General features: G+C 39.1%; 1 protein-coding gene across 9 annotated transcripts in view; it reads left to right on the top strand.

Annotated features, from left to right (window-relative positions):
• MEIS2 (Meis homeobox 2) overlaps positions 1–18,689 on the top strand; it is a 206,736-nt gene that overhangs the window by 47,784 nt on the left and 140,263 nt on the right. For all 9 annotated transcript variants that reach the window (XM_012649484.1, XM_012649479.1, XM_012649478.1 and 6 more), the window contains exon 8: positions 16,282–16,427. In XM_012649484.1, the coding sequence (XP_012504938.1) occupies positions 16,282–16,427 (146 nt within the window). The remainder of the gene's footprint in view (positions 1–16,281; positions 16,428–18,689) is intronic.

Here is an 18,689-nt window from a genome sequence, read left to right as displayed (position 1 = left end):
AACATTTTTTTTTTCTATTAAGCAGATGCATCTTTCAGCCAGTCGTGACTCTATTTTCATTTTTTTTCATGTGAATGGGCCTTTAAAACAAATGAAAGAAGGAAAGAAAAAGAACAAAATGAAACTAACCATTATTGATTATCTGATATGAGCCAAATATCACACATCTCAAAAGTCAGATGAATCACTTGGCCATGATTGGGCAATAGTAAGTGCCTGCCCTTACCCAGGTTCAAAGTCGTATTATGACACTGTTTACCCCTCATCAAAGACACATTTTAAAAAATATATAAATTCCATTTCTGTATGAGAATAGAAGGTGCTTGCTGCAGGAGATAGCACAGACTTGAGTTCAAGATTCACCTGTGTTACCAACTAGCCACGTGACTTTAGGCGTGTTTCTTAACCTTTCTGGCTTCAGTTTCTGCTTATGTTAAATCAGGATTACAGTCCCATGAGATGAGGCCTATTGTACTTGGCACATATTTCACACTCCACAAATGTTAGTTCCCATCCATCTTTATTTGGTGGATTCAGGGATTATATGAAGGCATGAAGCTGGCTGCAGGGTTAATATTAAGTCTATATTTCCTATTAATTTTTAATCTTAAAGAGGCTCAGAGTCTTTCATGAATGGTGTCATTGTCCTCTGAAATTGACTAAGATCTCCAGTGTAATGTGAGGTTTTATACTTAGTAGGAATGAGTTAATACAGAATTTCCCAAAAGAGTTTTAAAAAATATGTATTAAGAATTATTTTATTACCCTTTAAATTATTGTTGGTATTTCTTCTTTGCAACTTGAATAGTTCTTTGTTAACAATGTATCTTATAATTAGATTTGGCCAATGGAGAAAAATATTGTTTAGTAAAATCTGCCAAGTGCATTCTGACCACCCACTTTACATCTTTATGAAGTTAAAGAAAATTGTATAAATCAACAGATTTATAGATATCACTTTGGGCTTCTCCTCACAGCTTCTTTCAAATGTTGCCGCAAATCGTTCCATCCTTTCAGAACTTCACTGCAATAACTGGGAGAATCCCCACTCCCACCTGTCTGAATTACATGCTGTACTTTCCACTAAAATCTGTTTTGTTTATGAAGATTTGATTTGCAATAATTTGCTTAATATTATTTTTATTAACTTTATTGAGGTATAATTTCCATAAAAAATGGAACCCATTTAAAGTGTACAATTTAATGGGTCTTGGTGGTTGTATACACTCATGAGACCAGCACTGTAACCAAGACACTGCACAGTTCCATCTTCACTCGAAAGTTTCCTTGTACCCCATTTTAATCCATCCCTCCCTCTGCTCATGTCCTTGGGGAATCACCAGTTTGCTTTGGGTCATTGCCATTCATTTGCATTTTCTAGAATGTAATATACTTGGAATCATACGGAATGTGGTCTTTTGTGTTTGGCTTCTTCCACTTAGCGTAATCATACGTGTTGCATGTATCAGTAGTTTATTCCTTGCTATTGATGAGTGGTATTTCAGTGTATGGATATACCACCTTTTGTTTATACATTCATAATGGTTCATTTTAAGAAAGCACATAACTAACATTTATTGATACACCTTTGCTGTATCATGTACTGCGTGAGGCTAGTTGTCCTGTATAAAGTTCTTAAGGTTGTTAATAAGTATAAAACACCTGGTACAAAGCAGGACTTAGTAAATAATAGCTCTTACTCTTAACGATTTCATTTAATTTTTACAATGAGCCCCTTAGGTATGTACAATTTTTCCCATATCATAGATGAGGAAACTGAGGCTCAGAGGGTTAATCTCTTGACTGAAGCCACACTCCACCGATAAGAAATAGATCTTGGGATGGTCCAAGTACAATGGTATTTACAAGTAATTGATCGCAGCCAGTTACAAATTTCTTTGTTCCTTTTCCACTCCCATTCCTTTACTTGACTATCCTTAAAAAAAATTTTTTTAAAGAGAAAGAAATCTGGAAATTCAACGCGAGGTCTATTTTATTCCACAGCTCATGCTTCTTCCATTGTATCACCATTTTCCCCCGAGAGTGTGTGCCTCTGTGTTTATGTAAAGAGGGGTGAGGACAGGGTGTAGAGACAAGGACCATGTCAGAGTGAGCCTCCCATGTACAAAGTAGTACGGCTGCCCAAAGAAAAAAAAACAAAGTCAGAAATTTAGAGTAAGAAAGGTGAACCAAGTATGTAGGACACTCTTCCAAATGTAGGGCCTGCATTGTTTATTGTCTGTTTCAATAAAGTTGCTTCTTGGCCGGGCGCAGTGGCTCACGCCTGTAATCCTAGCACTCTGGGAGGCCGAGGCGGGTGGATCGTTTGAACTCAGGAGTTCGAGACCAGCCTGAGAAAGAGCAAGACCCCCGTCTCTACTAAAAATATAGAAAGAAATTAGCTGGACAACTAAAAATATATATATATAAAAATTAGCCGGGCATGGTGGCACATGCCTGTAGTCCCAGCTACTAGGGAGGCTGAGGCAGGAGGATCGCTTGAGCCCAGGAGTTTGAGGTTGCTGTGAGCTAGGCTGATGCCAGGGCACTCTAGCCTGGGCAACAGAGTGAGACTCTGTCTCAAAAAACAAAAAAAATTAAAAAAAAAAAATAAAGTCACTTCTTCCACAGAGTGTATCTTACAAGTTAATACCTTTGAAATTTATGACATGTCAATTGTGTGACCAATTTTCAACTCTGAGCACCGAACATTCTAGACAGCTTCTGTGTTCAAATTTTAGATATAAACTCACAAAGCATAAAAGCATATTCCAAGAAATAAGAGAGTCAACCAGCCATTCCCTTAATGAAAGGTTAGGCACAAACCATACCCATAACATATACAAAGTTCGAAGAATGATGTGAAAAAAATAAACAATATGGTTCTTGACTTGAAGAAGCTTTCTATAATTGAGTAGAAGAAATGTAGGAGGCGTGTGTGTGTGTGTGTATGTGTGTGTGTGTGTTTGTAGAAGTTTCCTGGTGTTATTCTGAGTGTTAAAGTAAGCCCTGAAAGGGTTCTGCTATCATATAATAGAATTGAGAGTGGAGAAGGACTAATTTTAGTGTGAAGGTCAATTTACTTTCCATAATGCATATCTTTGTAACATAAACAATATAAAATACATGTCAAATGTTTTTTAGTACATATGTTTGTCCATATGCAAGGTGCTAAGATGATATTAATAACGAGCCTCGAAATCACATTGTTTTGAAGCAATTCAGAAAAGATTATGGGTACCTTTAAGTTCAGCTACTAGGCTTTTATATTTCTCCCAGCATGTCTTTTTGTATTGGGATGCCAAAATCTGCTCTTTTAAAAAATACAACACCTTTATTGAAATGCAATTCACATACTATACAATTCATCCATTTAAAGTTTATAATTTAATGGTTTTTAGTATATTTACAGAGTTGTGCAACCATCAACACAATCAATTTTAGAACATTTTCGTCACCCCAAAAGAAGCACCATTAGCAGTTCTTTTTCATTTAAAGTGTACTTTTAAGAGGCCCCTGTGTCTGTGGTTCTTTAGTACATAGGCTATAGGAAGAATAATCAACTTGTGCTATCTTAAATTATTCTTATTAAGTAACCACATTATTTGTTTCCCTAGATCTAGTAAATGTGTTGTGGATATCCATTTGCATTCCATTACAAAAAACATACCTGCTTGTTATCAAATAATAGCACTAGATTTATTTAAAGCAATTATCATAAATGGAATATCCAAATGCATAATTACTATTTTTAAAATGTTAACCATTTAATTTATAAACTTCTTAAACAAATTCAAAGTTTGATTAGGAAACTCTATTGTGTGAAAATGTTCTTCAAAAAATGTCCAAAATACAGTTTTTTTAATAGTTAACAAATGTGTTCTGAATCTTTTGTCTTAATAGTTTTAAAAGTATTCACCTGAAACCTGTTGTCAACCTCATGATACTATTGTTCTTTTTTTCTATATGTAGCTATGACTAGCTTCCTAAAAACTTCCTGAAGGCCATGTTGATAGATACCTCAAACTAGTTGTCTTAGTAAACATTATTATTATTACAATAAAGAAAGCTATCTTTTAAGATACAGGGTTATTGTGAAGTTTTTACTTTTTTGTATTATTTATCAATGTCATTTTCAAAGTTGTGCTTTTGTTAAAATATTCTATTGTTTTCATTTTACAATAATTGGTAAAGTGGAAGAAATATTGAAAAAAGTCTTTTTGTTTTTGTTCTGTTCTTTGAAATGATATTTACTCATATAAATTCACAGAGAAATACCATCTTAAGAATTCAAACTGATCAACTATTTTATATTATAAAAATGTATTGTCCCTATTTTTGTTTTAAATGGTAAATATGATAATGAAGGACTCTTAAAAATATAATGAAATAATTTCTGCTACAGCTAGAACTTTGTTTTTTTGTTATTCCTTCTAACAGATTTTATTATGGGTTAATATTTGGTTGACATTTAATGTTTCATTTAATATTAAAGTATGCTAAAAGAGACAGTAAGATAAAATCCCATAGTTAATGATAAAATGAGAATATTATCAATGTATACTGAAATATACTGTATAGATTTGATGTAGTTAATACATTCTTGGAAGCAGACAAATTATATTCTAGTTTTAGTTTAAAATGTTAAAAATATATTTTATATAAATGGCCTTTTGTAGGAAATTATTTTTGCAAATATAAAGGCCATATCTTTCCTTGAAAGACCTGTTGATTCAGAGATGTTAGCCAGCTATCTTTACTAAAACACTTTACAATGCTAAAAATAGTCCACTTCAGTTAAATATGGATATTTTAAAAAAGAAAATCCCAGTTAGACTGCAACAGAAGGACATTTTGTGTGACAATATTTTGCATGATTAAAAATTTAAACAGAATAACAGCTATTTATATTTACAGTTACATGAGAGTAATTACTAAAGCAGACAAAATACTTAGAGCATAATTTAATAATGTTTTCCTCTAGCAAAGGTGCCAAAATTGTTATTTGCATAATTTTCACAATTTGTACTGAAACATAGCTAAGTGAAATTGGGAAGACACCGCTCTTCGACCACCTTTTTTCTTCTGTAGGAGATTTGGGAAAGAGATTTCTATATCATAACAACTCATTTTTATAAAATTTTCCGTAAAAACTGTGACCTTTGTGTCAAACCATTAGGGTAAAGAGATGTGTTCCATTCATACTTTCTCTTTTAGGGTCTTTATTTCAATGGCCAGCCTCAGCCCAACTTCAAGGCTCCTAATTATAACATTTACTGGTTCAAAGATTAACCTTCTGAGAGGGGCATTCTGGGCTGTTGGTAACTTGATCAGGTTGGTCTTCTCTGGGTCTCTCTCTCTTTCTGGTTCTTTGTATCACAGGAGGGAAATGATGGTATCTGGCACATTCCTAGGATGACTTGAAGATAGCAGCCTTCTGTGTTTAGGGCTGAAAGATTGTGAACTCTGTTAGCTGAAATGCCACTCTAGGGAGGTGAAACAGAACATTAAAAAAGCTTTAGCTGTAGGTAGTGTAGTGCAAGTAGAGTCAAATTTGAGAGCTGGGACTTGAGTGGACATTTGTCCCTGCTTTCTACCTTAATAAAAGCTGAGTGTTAACTGTGGAAAAGGGCATTTGAGAGATCACTAAAAATGAATCATTAGGGTGCCCAGAAGAGCTTTATTATGATGTACTGTGAATAACTTTAGAACATACTCTGTACTTTTATATGTGCTTATCAGGTAACTGAGTAACAAGTACATGCTTTTATCCTGCACCACAGAGATTAAGCAGTCTGCTGAATTAAAATGGCAGAGGAATATGCTTTTCTACTGGATTCAGTCAACATCCTTTAGAGAATTCGGTGGAAGACTTAGCAGAACAGATATCCTTCCTTAAAATATTTTAAAATTTATAAGTGAAATATACATACTTTTAATGGGAAGGAATGAAATATATATTTTTAAAATGAGAATAACCAAATCTAGTGAAGAATAGGCTAAGAGCATTGGAAGCTTTCATTCACTTCTGTCATAAAGGATTAGAGGACTCCAGTCAATAAACAAAGCCATTTTATGGCTCCTAACGGGTAAATTGAGGGGACTGATTTGGTCAAGGACCAGTATGAGGATGTTTCTGTTCAACAGTTAACAGGATTCAACATGATATGGAAAATACAGGCGTGCAAAACTATACTACGACATTCACATTGCCAGCTAAAGCCTAAAACACAGCCACATTTACATATGTGTCCATCTGTCTGTTTTTACACTTTATTTTTCCAACCAGTGGGTGAAGTGGTTTTCATCCAAGCTGCAGTCAGAATTTTTTTTTCACCCACCACTTTCCATTCTATCATATAGATGCATATTTTAAAGTGCATGTTATTTGTCTCTGGACGCACATTTGCACAGCCTTGGCTGGATTTTCCTTTCTCTTCTGGAAGGTTAGCTCATCTCTGTAGGCCTGTCCGCTTTGCAGCTGCCCGTACCAGCTAGGTTGTCCGGGGATCACTCAGTTAGTGAGCAGTTTGTTGCTTTCTCCAGGTTGCAGAAATTCCCCATCGCAGGCCAGGATGAAGCTGCCCCAGCCACAGTCCGGCCGGCAGAGCTGGTGAGAATGGAAGTGCTTTTGGTCTCTTCAGTGGAGAGCCTGTGTAAATCCTGTGTAAATAGAGGGAGGATAACAAAGAATGAGCCCCTGCAGCTCTGAGCATTTGGAGCCATTTGGGGCTGAATTTGCTAAATGCTGCTTATACCGCCTGAAAAGTTGAAGAGAAAGGAGCATAAAATCCCCCCTTTTTTTCCCTTTCTGCTCATACCCCGGGGGGAGGGTGTTCAGGACCAGGGAAGCCTGAGGTAAGCCGATGAAGACTTGTTTTTTCAGTGCTCTTTTGAGTGTGAAAAAGGTGGCCTGGGTCACTGTCCTCTCTTTAATGTCGGAAAACCCACACAGTTAGTAAATGTTGCATGTAAACGAAAGCATTTCATCTCTTCTGCTTCCCTCCGTGCTAGTGGGCCATGAACTAGTCACTTGAAAAATCACAGAAAAATTTCACTTTAACGTGTCCAGACAGTTAAGCACAGCAGGAGAGTAAAAGAGATCAGTAATTAGCAGGTCTCACTGTTGGCCCCTCACCCTCCCCACGTTTCTGGGTCTACAGACCCCCCCAACCCTCACCCCAACTGATCTGATGTGAAAAAAGGTAAATTGCACATGGAAAAAGATTTACATTGCTGACGGTTCTTGGAAAGCAAGTTTTGCAAGGCCATATTCTAAAACAGAACCAGGCAAAACCTGCAGCTGCTTCTTCTTCCTCTTCTTTTAAAATCTCATTCGAAATCCTGATGCAGGTTTCTCAGTGGGATGCCCTAAATTAAACTCCTGGAAGGTAGTCCCTGACAACCACTGAAAGAAAGTGTCTTTTGACTCTTAGTACATTTTAATCCTGTTTTCAAAATACTATGTTAAGAGAAAAAAAAGCATACAGAAATGATGACAGAAAATTAGTCCACAAAGTGGTGTGTTGCAGTCCATGACTACACTATAATTCATTTCTTACTGTCATGTTTCTTAATAACTCAAACAGGCTGGGCCATGGGCAGCACCCTCTCTCCCAACACTCTCTCTTCCCCAGTGGAGTAGGGCAGAGTAGGGATGGAGCACCATTTTCATAAACAATATGGGATATGTGTCTCAGATCGTCTCTGAGAAGAACCATGTGTATTTGCACACAGCAAAACACTGAATATGGTATGACCCCATGCCCACGGGGCAAGGAGAGTAGAGGGAGGGAGCCTAAGGCTTGGTGAATCTCCTTCATGGGCACTTGCTTCAAAGCAGATCATCAGGTCCTAATAATATGTCTAGAGGCTCTTGCTACCAATTTGTCCATTCCACTAACATTTGAGTGTTTACTCTGTGTCAGGGCTTGAGAATCAGAAATTAATAAGGCATTGCTCCTATCTTGCAAAAGCTCACAGACAAACAAATTAGTAAGCAGATAAATTGCAAAACAGAAAAGTAAATAACAGAGGTAAGAACAAATTGCTGAAGAAATAGAGAACACAGTACATGAACTCTGTTAATGGGAGCTGAGGAAAGCTTTATAAAGGAGATTCCTTTTGCTCTGAGTTTTGACGATTGAATAGGAGTTTGCTGGTAAAGAAGAATGGGAAATGAGGAAAGAAAAAGTAAAGAGAAAGGACATTCCAAACTAATGGGAAGGGTTAAAGTCATGGAATCTTGAAAGATTCCTTGTCTCAGAAAAGTCTTGAAAATTCTGCAGATGTTCCTGTTTCAAAATCATATTTAATTTGAGGTTTAGGTCTGCAGGAAACAATAATGAGCCTATAGATAATGGACAGACTCATTGTTGGACACACTTGTCTGTATAAAAATATGTATCTGCTTGTTTCTTTGTTAATATTTATTTTTAAATGTATTGTCACCTAATATCTCTTTGGGACGTAAATGTGAAAATACAGGACCTCTCTGTTGGGGTTTATTTCCTCAGCAGTGGAGGCTGATGCAGAATTTGGCTTCACCCTTCACATCCTGTTGTCTTCCTAGCAGTTTGAGATAGAGAATAGAGGATGGGCTTTGGAGGACAAGTGCCACTCTGCCACTTTCTGTGTGATCTTTGACAAGTTAATTTCTTTGAGTCTCAGTTTTCTTATCTATGAAATGAAGTTGATGACGGTGGTTATTTCATTCATTTGTTGTCAAAGTTAAATAAGAATTGAAACATTGCAAATGCCCCGTGGAAGTGACTTGTGGTAATGGTAACAATGAAACTGACAACAGTGTTGGTAAAGAGGAGGAGATGATGTTCTAGAGATAGGAAACTGATACTGAAAACAACTATTTAACATTAAATAAAAACACTTTAAGAACTATATAAATTTGTGTATGTGTATATATATGTATGACTGTAGGCAAAAATATTTTCATCTACAGATATGTGCTTGTGAGCAAACTGATGATGTATTTTATTTATTACTATTATTTTTGGGGGGGACAGAGTCTCGCTCTGTCACCCTATCTCTAGTGCAGTGGTGTCATCATAGCTCACCGCAACCTCAAACTCCTAGACTGAAGCGATCTTCCCGCCTCAGCCTCCTGAGTATCCAGGACTATAGGTGCGTGCTACCAGGTCCAGCTAAGTTTTCTATTTTTTTGTAGAGACAGGGTCTCGCTCTTGCTCAGGCTGGTCTTGAACTCCTGACCTCAAACAATCCTCCTGCCTTGGCCTCCCAGAGTGCTAGGATTACAGGTGTGAGCCACCGCGCCTGGCTATGATGAAGTATTTTAAACAGCTGTGATTTAATTTACATACATGTAGGTTTATAATCACATATAACGTATATAAACATCTACATATTCATGAATATACCTAATTCCTGAAAATGTATTGTTTGGAAAATATTGATGTTGATATCTGTCTATGTATCTATCTGTGTGTGGGTGTAGGAAATTAGTGAACTTACATTGTGCAAAATGAAGATGATGATGAATATAAGGCATTTCTATTGCTCACAAATGAGATGGAAAAAAGCCTTGTTCTTCCAGATGAGCTATCACTCTTTATTTACTTAATATATATTTTGTATGAATGTATTTAACTATTAAACTTGGTCTAAAACAAGGAAAAAGTGACAATTAAATAATGCATCACGAGGCTGCCCAAAAGAAGTACAAATACTACTAACCAAAATACATATTCATTTGTCCTAATTATTTCTATGAAGATATATGATTTAGAGGTCAGGTTTAGATGTTTATTTGGCAGTGTGCCAAGTGTCATCAAAGCATCATTCTATCTTTTAAAAAGTGACTTTAAAGGAGGAGAATATATCATTTTAATCACAGTCCTATGGAGTGTTTAATGGCACTGCACAGTGATAGCATCCAAGCTTGTGAGATCCTGAACGTATGGACAACAAGTTCTCAAATATTTGTAGCATCTCTGGGCTGTGAGGATCAGTCTGGTGCTGTCCATGTTAGGGTCTCTGCTTTGACCATAATAAACCACTTAAGAAAATCCTGAGTCTCAAAGACTCTCGCTGTCCTGAATGTATCTAAAGCCTTTGCAGGCACTGGCTAACTTTAGGAGAAATATTTGAAGCCAACCCAAACCAGCTCTAGCTCAGTCCAAGCCTCTGGGCCCCATAACTAATCTATTGGCTACACTTAGACGTTTTCTATAGAATCAAGCCTTGTTTGGATCTGTCATTGATAACAGGGTTCAGACAAGGCAATGCTTTGGAAAGTAAAAGATAATTTACAATGTTACTGTGAGAATACCAGTGGTGGTTGCACTGACTTGAAGTTGCCATGCCTGGCTCCAGTTTATCCTTGACCACACGAACCATCTTGGTTGTTGCGTTGTTTCTTTTCTTTTTTTTTTTTTTTAAGAGACAAGATCTCACTCTGTCGCCCAGGCTAGAGTGCAGTAGCATGATCATAGTTCACTATAACCTCAAACACTAGAGCTCAAGTGATCTCCTGCCTCTGCTTCTCAAGTAGCTGGGACTACAGGTGTGCACCACTATGCCAGCTAATTTTTTTATATTTTTTAGAAACAGGATCTCACCATGTTGCTAGGCTGGCCTCAAGCAATCCTCCTGCCTCAGCCTCCCAAAGTGCTAGGTGTGAGCCACCGTGCCTGGCTGCATTGTGTTTCTGATAGGACAAGGAGAAGGCCATGTCCCTGCAGTATCAGAGTTATCATAGCACATCATCATTGCTTTTAGCATTTTTTTTATTCCAAACCGTACAATTGATATCTAAAATATAGACAGATTTTTGGCTAAATGGAATAACACAAATGCCAATGAAAGGAAGGGACGTTCGTTTGTCTGGGTAGTTTTTATGACCTCGAATTTTATGGATGGGAATTTCTACTTTAGAATCATCTGAGGGTCCTCTCCTAGTATGCCCATGTCCTTCCTTGATTCACTGGATACACAGCTACAGATATGGATTTTACCTACACCTGGTTGCTCACGGGGTCCCAGGATTTAGCCTCCTGCAACCAGACTCTCTCTCATCATTGCTCTTTTAGGTAGGTTCATGCTGGAGCTACCTGCCAGAGCAGTGCCCTGCTCTGAGCATAATCCGCTCAGCTAAGGAAAGCATGTGTGACTTTCTCAAGAGCATGGGTGTAAATCCAGCTAGAGATGCTCTCAAAATACTTCAGAGTCTTAAAACAGGAGGGGGACCCAGAGATTAGATTCAGACCACAACAAAGGACAGCGCACTAAGGAATGTTCTTTGTGCTTTATGGCAGTGGTTCTCAAGCTGGAGTGGGCATCAAAATCACATGGAGGGCTTATTAACACGCAGTCTGGGTCCCACACCCAGAGTTTCAGATTCAGTCGGTCTGGGGTGGGGCTGAGAATTTGCATTTCTCACAATTTCTTAGCCGATGCTAATGCCGCTAGTCCTCATTTTGAGAGACAGTGTTCTACTGCTTCTTTCTTTCTGTGTAAGCTTGACCTCCAGATTAGGATGGGGTTACATTGTGATGGCCAATACATGTGGTGGAAAACCCTGTGGCTTTCCTACAGTGAATTAGGCCCAGGTCAGCTGGTAGTTACTCTCCATGACCACTAACCTCATGCATGGGAGTAAAGTAGAATTTTAACTACCTACCTGTTCCTGAGGTTGCATCTCATTTCAAGTTAGATCATTTAGTTCAGTGGCTTCCAAAAGCCAGTTAAAGAACCAGTGCTAGGCTGATTGTATAAGTAAACCCAAGGAACTCGTTAATAGTACAAATTTCTGGTCCCCGACATAGATATTTTGATCCAGTAAGTCTGGGATGAGACCTAGGGACCTATGTTTTTATTTAATCCACTGCAAATTTATCCATCCATAGGTCTTGAGTATTTCTTTCCATGGTCACATAAAATATGTTGCACTCATGCACATCTATTTTGAGTATCTCTGCCCAAAACTTAGACTAGGCCCTTGGTCAAGGGATTAGCAACCTTTAAAAGAAGCATGCCCACTATGTCTTTTTTTTTTTTTTTTTTTTTTTTTGAGACAGAGTCTCACTCGGTCGCCCTGGGTAGAGTGCAGTGGCATCATCACAGCTCACTGCAACCTCAAACTCCTGGGCTCAAGCGATCCTCCTGCCGCAGTCTCCCAGGGAACTGGGACTACAGGTGCACGTAATGACGCCTGGCTAGTTTTTCTATTTTTAACAGAGTCAGGCGTCTCGCTCTTGCTCAGGCTGGTCTCGAACTCCTGAGCTCAAGCAATCCTCCTGCCTTGGCCTCTCAGAGTGCTAGGATTACGGACATGAGCCACCGTGCCTTGCCCAGTATTGCTTTATTTAGCTTTTCATCCTCAAAGGTGGCAGCGCTGGTGGAATGACCTTTGGTTCAGCTCCTCAAAAAAGCCCTATGGGTACTGAGCTCTTCAAAGAAACACCGTTCCTGGCATGTTTGAAAGCAACTGTGTGCACCCAGGAAAACCACCCGGCTGCTCCAGAGGAACAGGCCTCCCCCCTTTAGGTACTATAATAAGTGCAGTTGCCCCAGTGTGGAGATAGTCGAAAAGAGGGGAAGGCCCTTGAAGAAGCTCGTTGTTAAGTGCATTCATTCACCCAACAGACAATCACTGGGCATCTGCTCGGGGTCAGGCATGGAGGTACGCTCTCAGGATCAAACAAGAAACAGTTACAGCCCTCAAGGATTCCACAGTTTTGAATCCTAACTGCAGATGCTGAGACACTCATTATTATCTCCCTTACCTTTTTTGGCACATGCATTTGTGCTGATATACACACCCTTTTCAGCACATACACTCATTTGACACATGTGCTAAGGATTGCCAACTATCTTACATACACACACACAGCCTTAACAAAAAATGACCACTTTGAGTTACTCTTACATGATCTGGCAGTTCACACAGTTGCTTTTCAAAAATGTCCTTTTTTTTTTCTTTTCTTTTCTTTTTTTTTAAAAGACAGGGCTCTGCATGTCTGGAGTGCAGTGGCTCCATCATAGCTCACTACAACCTCAAACTCAAACACCTGGGCTCAGACAATCCTCCTACCTCAGCCTCCCGAGTAGCTGGGACTACAGGCATGTGCCACTATGCCTGGCTAATTTTTTTATGTTTTGTAGAGATGGGGTCTCGCTATGTTGTTAGGCTGGTCTTGAACTCCTGGCCTCAAATAATCCTCCCGCCTTGGCTTCCCAAAGTGGTGGGATTACAGCCGTGAGCCACTGCACTCAGCCTCGAAAATGTTCTTTATGCTGTTGTTTGTCCTCTATGCTGGAGTTGGTCCACAGTCCATTGGACAAAAAAGCAATCGTATTTATTGTTGTATTTGGGAGAGGAAAATTCCTCTCTTTATAGAGGTATAAATAGTAATATTAATTTTAAAGTCTTATGTCCAATATCTAGTTATTTAATACAAAACTAGACACATTTTTATTTATAATTATTTTTTTACACTGGATCTAAATTCAAATATTTTACAACACTTATATAAAGTGGACTGCTTTATATTAAAATTCATGTAATATTCCTGTCTTCTCTAGTTTAAGTCAGTCATCAAAGGATGCACAATCCAGCTATATTTTTTCTCAGCTAAATATAGTGAATCATGTAGTTTGAAGGTGTTACCAGCCTTCTTTGCTTTTAAGCAAGAAAAAATGTGCTGTAGAAATGCTTTCTCTCATTTTTAAGGTCATCGATTGGGTTAAAAAGGCAAATGGCTTTTTTCGTTGAACTGTCTTCAATTAAGCCATTAACCTTTAAAATAAGTATATTCGCAAATCTATCAAAAAAAGCTAAATGAGATTTTAACAAAATCCTGACAATTTCAGCTTAAACATATACACAGAAACCATATGTGCTTAGGAAGAAATATATACACACAGGCATTGTTTACAGAGTGTGTTTTTATATTTGGAAGACATTGAAGGAAGAGTTATTCCATACATACATTATCTGAAATGTACATTCAGATAGCCCGCATAGATTTCACATTAAGAGACAAAGATATCTTTATCCGTGGTAGCTAGACAGACAGACTGACTGACTTCAAACTTGCACTTGCAGTGTGGATTTTTTTTTTCCTCATCTCCGGGTACTGCTTTTCAAAATCGCCTCAGGCTACAGAACAGCACCTCAGATCCCCAAGGCCCACTGCCTGGCTCCTAATAGCCACTCTCCATCTGTGTCACATGAACAGCTGATGAGATCGCTCCAGTGTCTGTATTTTGGAGAGCACATCCACCCAGGTTAAAATGCTAGGGTTGCCAAGGAGCAGTCAGAAGCCATTAGTGTGGGTGAGAATTTGCCTTGCAGCAGTTCCTTGGCATGGTGGAAAGCGTGTGCACGTGTCCCCGCGAGAGCTTGGGGGTGTGTGTATGTGTCTCCTTGTGCAGGCGACCCCCTGGTGTACACGGGTGTGCAGGGAGGGTAGAGAGATGAAGACTAGACTTCACATATCCAGTATTCAAAAAGTGAAATGCCTTTTGTTTCCCCGTACATTGATTCATTCTTTGACTATTTGGAGCCTTTTTTTTTTTTTTTTTTTTTATCATAACAGAAGGCAAAGAAAAAGAGAACAGCAACTTCGGGGTCATGCTCTAGTGTTTGGGCAGATGGAAGGGAGCTGCTTTGCCTTGGGGCAGGGTGGTTGTAATGAAGTGGCCTGTCAGTCTGTAAATAGTGAGGGTCATCTCTTCCATGTGATGGAGGGTATCGCATTGCAGTGAAAATGGAAATGTCAATAAAATTAATCTGCCAGCTCTTTGCTGTGGCTTTTCTGCTTCTCTGGTCAAAAAAGGTTGAGGGTTTTTTAGGCAAGAAAGAAAAAGAACAGGTACAGGGGAGCCCACAGAGCAGACCTAGAAGTTAGAATTCTAGCGGCCCGGGTGCACAGGGTGTCTATGTCATAGCACAATCCGAAAGGAGGGAGCCGGTCTGGGAGTGAGCTGGTGGATCTATGGCATTCCTCAGGAAGCTACAGAGGGTCCAGCTCAGGCTACATTGAGCGCAGAGTTTATTGTTTTAGGCTTTCTTGGACAAGGTTTTTACTTAGCATGGGATTTATGGCATTTACTGTTAATGAATGTCTATTCTTAAATTACAAAAACCCCCATCTCAGAGCAATTCCCAGATGTCCTTCCAGGACCCCGGCTTCTTAAACACCAGCAGGGAGCATAAACTCTCCACTTCTCTGTTTTCCTCTTTCGTGTGGCTCCAGGCTAATGATGTGCAAGGAAAACACAGCCATCTATAAAGCCCCAGTGCTGTCCCCGTATTCTTCATTTATTTTGCATTTGATTATGCCACAAGTCGGATCTTGTTTCTTTCCTTTTTTTAAAGTTATTAGTTCAAATATTAATGTAGGGATATGGCATATATTGCTGCCCTTGATTGATGCCTTCCCAAAAACAGGAAGACGTGCTCGTATGAATTTTAAGAAAGTAGGGGTCCTGCAATGCCTTGCCAGAAGAGTTTTTCAGATACATAATTTAGATGCCCTCCAGGCAGGCTTTCAAGGCATTTTTGCCGGAGGGCAAGAAAAAATAACTATGACTGTTAAAAGTAAATGATTTTTGCTAATGCACAATTAATGCCAGAGAAAAGCACAGAAGAGAAAGATGTTGATAGAAACTTCTGATTAAGTGAGCACCCTACCTTGATGTGTATCTTTTTTTTTCCCCCATGATAATGATCAGTAGTGCAGAGAGCTAAAAGTTTTCATGTCATGCAGATGCCGAGTGCAGGGTCACATGAGCAGTGTGCGAATGTGCGTGCTTAGGAGGTGACAGCTCTAGGAGGGGCTGAGCAGGCAGTGCGTTATGTGCAATGAACAGTGACACAGTTACTGTCACCTATGCAGGCAGCCTAGAATATATAGACTACAGAACATTTAACTTGATTACCCTACAGTATGTGTTCACTATGGGCATGGGGATGCATTTCCACTGAATGGGTTTTCTGATGGCGGTTTTCCCACATTGGATTCCATAATTGACAAAGAGCTACTGCGCTGTGTCAAGTGCACAATTATAATTGAATTAATGATATGGGCAAGTGTGAGACACACAGAATTAACATTTGAAGAGGCCTGGTTTAATTTTGTCTTTTACATATTTGTGTCTCCAATTATACTTTAATGAAAGAGAATATACCCGCTTAATGGATTTCTTTCAACAAGCTTAGCTGAGCTCATCATTAGCTGCACATTGTTGTTGGCACCCTTGCTATGTTTTCTCTAATGTATTTTTATTTCTTTCTACTAGGGGATGGTTTAGACAACAGTGTAGCTTCACCTGGTACAGGTGACGATGATGATCCGGACAAGGACAAAAAACGCCAGAAGAAAAGAGGCATTTTCCCCAAAGTAGCAACAAATATCATGAGAGCTTGGCTCTTCCAGCATCTCACAGTAAGTCAAGATGAAAGAGAAAAAAAAAGTTTTTGTTGTTTTGCCGAGTTCTCCTAGCAAGTTAAATGGTGTCATACAGATTTTTTTTTTTAAATAAGTGTCTGTTTTCTCTTTCTAAAGATCTGATGACTAACAAAGCAGTTAACATTTTATCAACTATTATCGTTCAAAAAGCACCCTTCATAAAGTAGCAGATTTTTGTTTTAAGAGGCCAGTAATGGACTTTAGTCAATATGATCTAGGACCCTAAGCAGTATGTATAAGTAAATTTGTTATTTATACTAAAAGGTATGAGAGCAACTTCAGATAACACAACTGCAACCAAGGGAAATGGCTGTAAGGAGCTCACACATCCATACACATTGCTGATTACACTGTTAACGAAAGCTGTTTCCTCTAGGAGGCAAAAAAAGCACCTTGCCACATACACGCCCAAGCTCACAGTATCAGGTGCATCTTTAATCGCTGGAGCAGTTTACAAACGTGTCATGTATTTATATGGGAAATGCAGAAGGATTATAGGTGCTATAATGCCTTTGTTTGTAAGGTGGACATTAAAGATTCTTTTTTAGCTGTTCATTATCTTAAAAGCTAACCCTATTCACTTCTGGGAAAGGTTTAACCATTGCAACATTTTTTAAAGTAATAATTTATCTTTATCCTCCTGTTTGCAATTGGTTTTATGTGTCAAATACATACTGTTGACTGTAAGACTCTCACGACAAAAAAAATACAATATATTTTTACAGAGGAACTAGACATGCTTATGTTTTACTATTCATTGGGAAATTCTGGGAAAATGGTAAAAATTTCAGAGGGCGTTTTTTGCTATAATATTGTTTTCAGGCCATTCTATTTAGTCTAATACTTAAAAATAGAGTAGCACATTGAAAGTTGAAGGTCTTCTTTGATTATCCGAGTTGTGTGTTGCCATGCCGAATGACATTAGTTACAGTGTCATGGGTCCAGGACAAGGTTCCACTTTTATTTATGGTGGTGGTTGCTGATCTGCTCTGCTCACAGAGCTGCAAAGGGCAAGGGGTGGAGCAGTGGTGGGGAGGGAAAAGTGATAGATTCACATTCCTAAATCGGCCATTTCGATGTAAGGACATTAGTAGCAAACTAAGGTGTATCGATCTGGCCTGTGGTGTCAGGATTAGCTGGGAGAACCAAGGAGGCTGCTGTGGTGGTGGTTATTCTTGCCTTGCAGCTATGGCCATTTCAAAGGTCAGGGCCCTGCACTGACTCGGCTCAGAGGAATTAGACAGAACATGCGGTCTCTGGGCTGATTACTTAACCAAAGACAAAATAATGAGTCCTAAGCAAATACTGACTAATTGAAAGGGCTGTAAATCCATTACATATTGGTCAGGGATAATCAGGAGTATTTAATCACTTTTATCTATTCAGGAGCACTGAAGCTGCAACAGCAAAGCCCTGAACCTTGCCATGTGGTCATTATTCTCATCATTATCAAAATTACTTCACAGCTGTTCTTTGCTACATCACCTCAGCTGGAGATTTACTAACCTGTAAAATGTTTTTAATTTGGAAGTCGAGTGAGTGTGAGGGGAGGAGTTTCTCATTTTTAACCGCAGGTTTGTTTGGTTAGAGTAGCAACTAAGAAAGGCAGGGTAGCCGCGGATGGTGGGCAAGCTGCTTTCTCCTGACCAGCTCACCTGTTCGGTCTCCTCCCTCTGTCTTCCTTTGTGCTCCACCTTTCTTGGTCGAAAATAAAGACTTCGACAGTTACTTTCCAAGCAGACACCTACATGGGTTTTCAGCCTCCCTGTCGTCAAAACCAGTGTTATAGAACAATGGAACCTCTAGAGAATTTGGCTGCTCTGTTTACAGATGAGGAAACTGAGACCCAGAAAGGGAAGCAGCGAGCTGAGAAGAAGCTGAGAGCAAGTCCCCAACTCTGGGCTTTTCCCACGCTAGGATGACTTTGCCAAAATGATTATCACCTTTGAGAGCTGCATAGAAATCTCATGATCTCTGCCATCAGTACACTCATAGAGTCAAAGAGTGGAGAGATATGGAGAAGCCAAGTGCAATTTTCTTTACTTATTTTTAAAGCTCTCTGCTACCCCAACCTTTCCGCATAGAGAAGACTGTCCACCCGTGTTCTGTGAGTAGAATCTCATGTGGAAGTGTCAGGAGCAGTTGATGCCTGTCTCCCACCTCCCTGCCCAGGACTGTGCCCACTGCGCGCCTGGCCACTGGCTGAGATTTGTGGGTGGCCAGTGATTCCTGGACACT

Source organism: Propithecus coquereli, unplaced genomic scaffold (genome assembly GCF_000956105.1).
Source record: "Propithecus coquereli isolate 6110/MARCELLA unplaced genomic scaffold, Pcoq_1.0 Scaffold3, whole genome shotgun sequence".
In the NCBI taxonomy this organism is placed as follows: Eukaryota; Metazoa; Chordata; class Mammalia; order Primates; family Indriidae; genus Propithecus; species Propithecus coquereli.
This window is presented reverse-complemented; position numbering and strand designations above follow the sequence as displayed.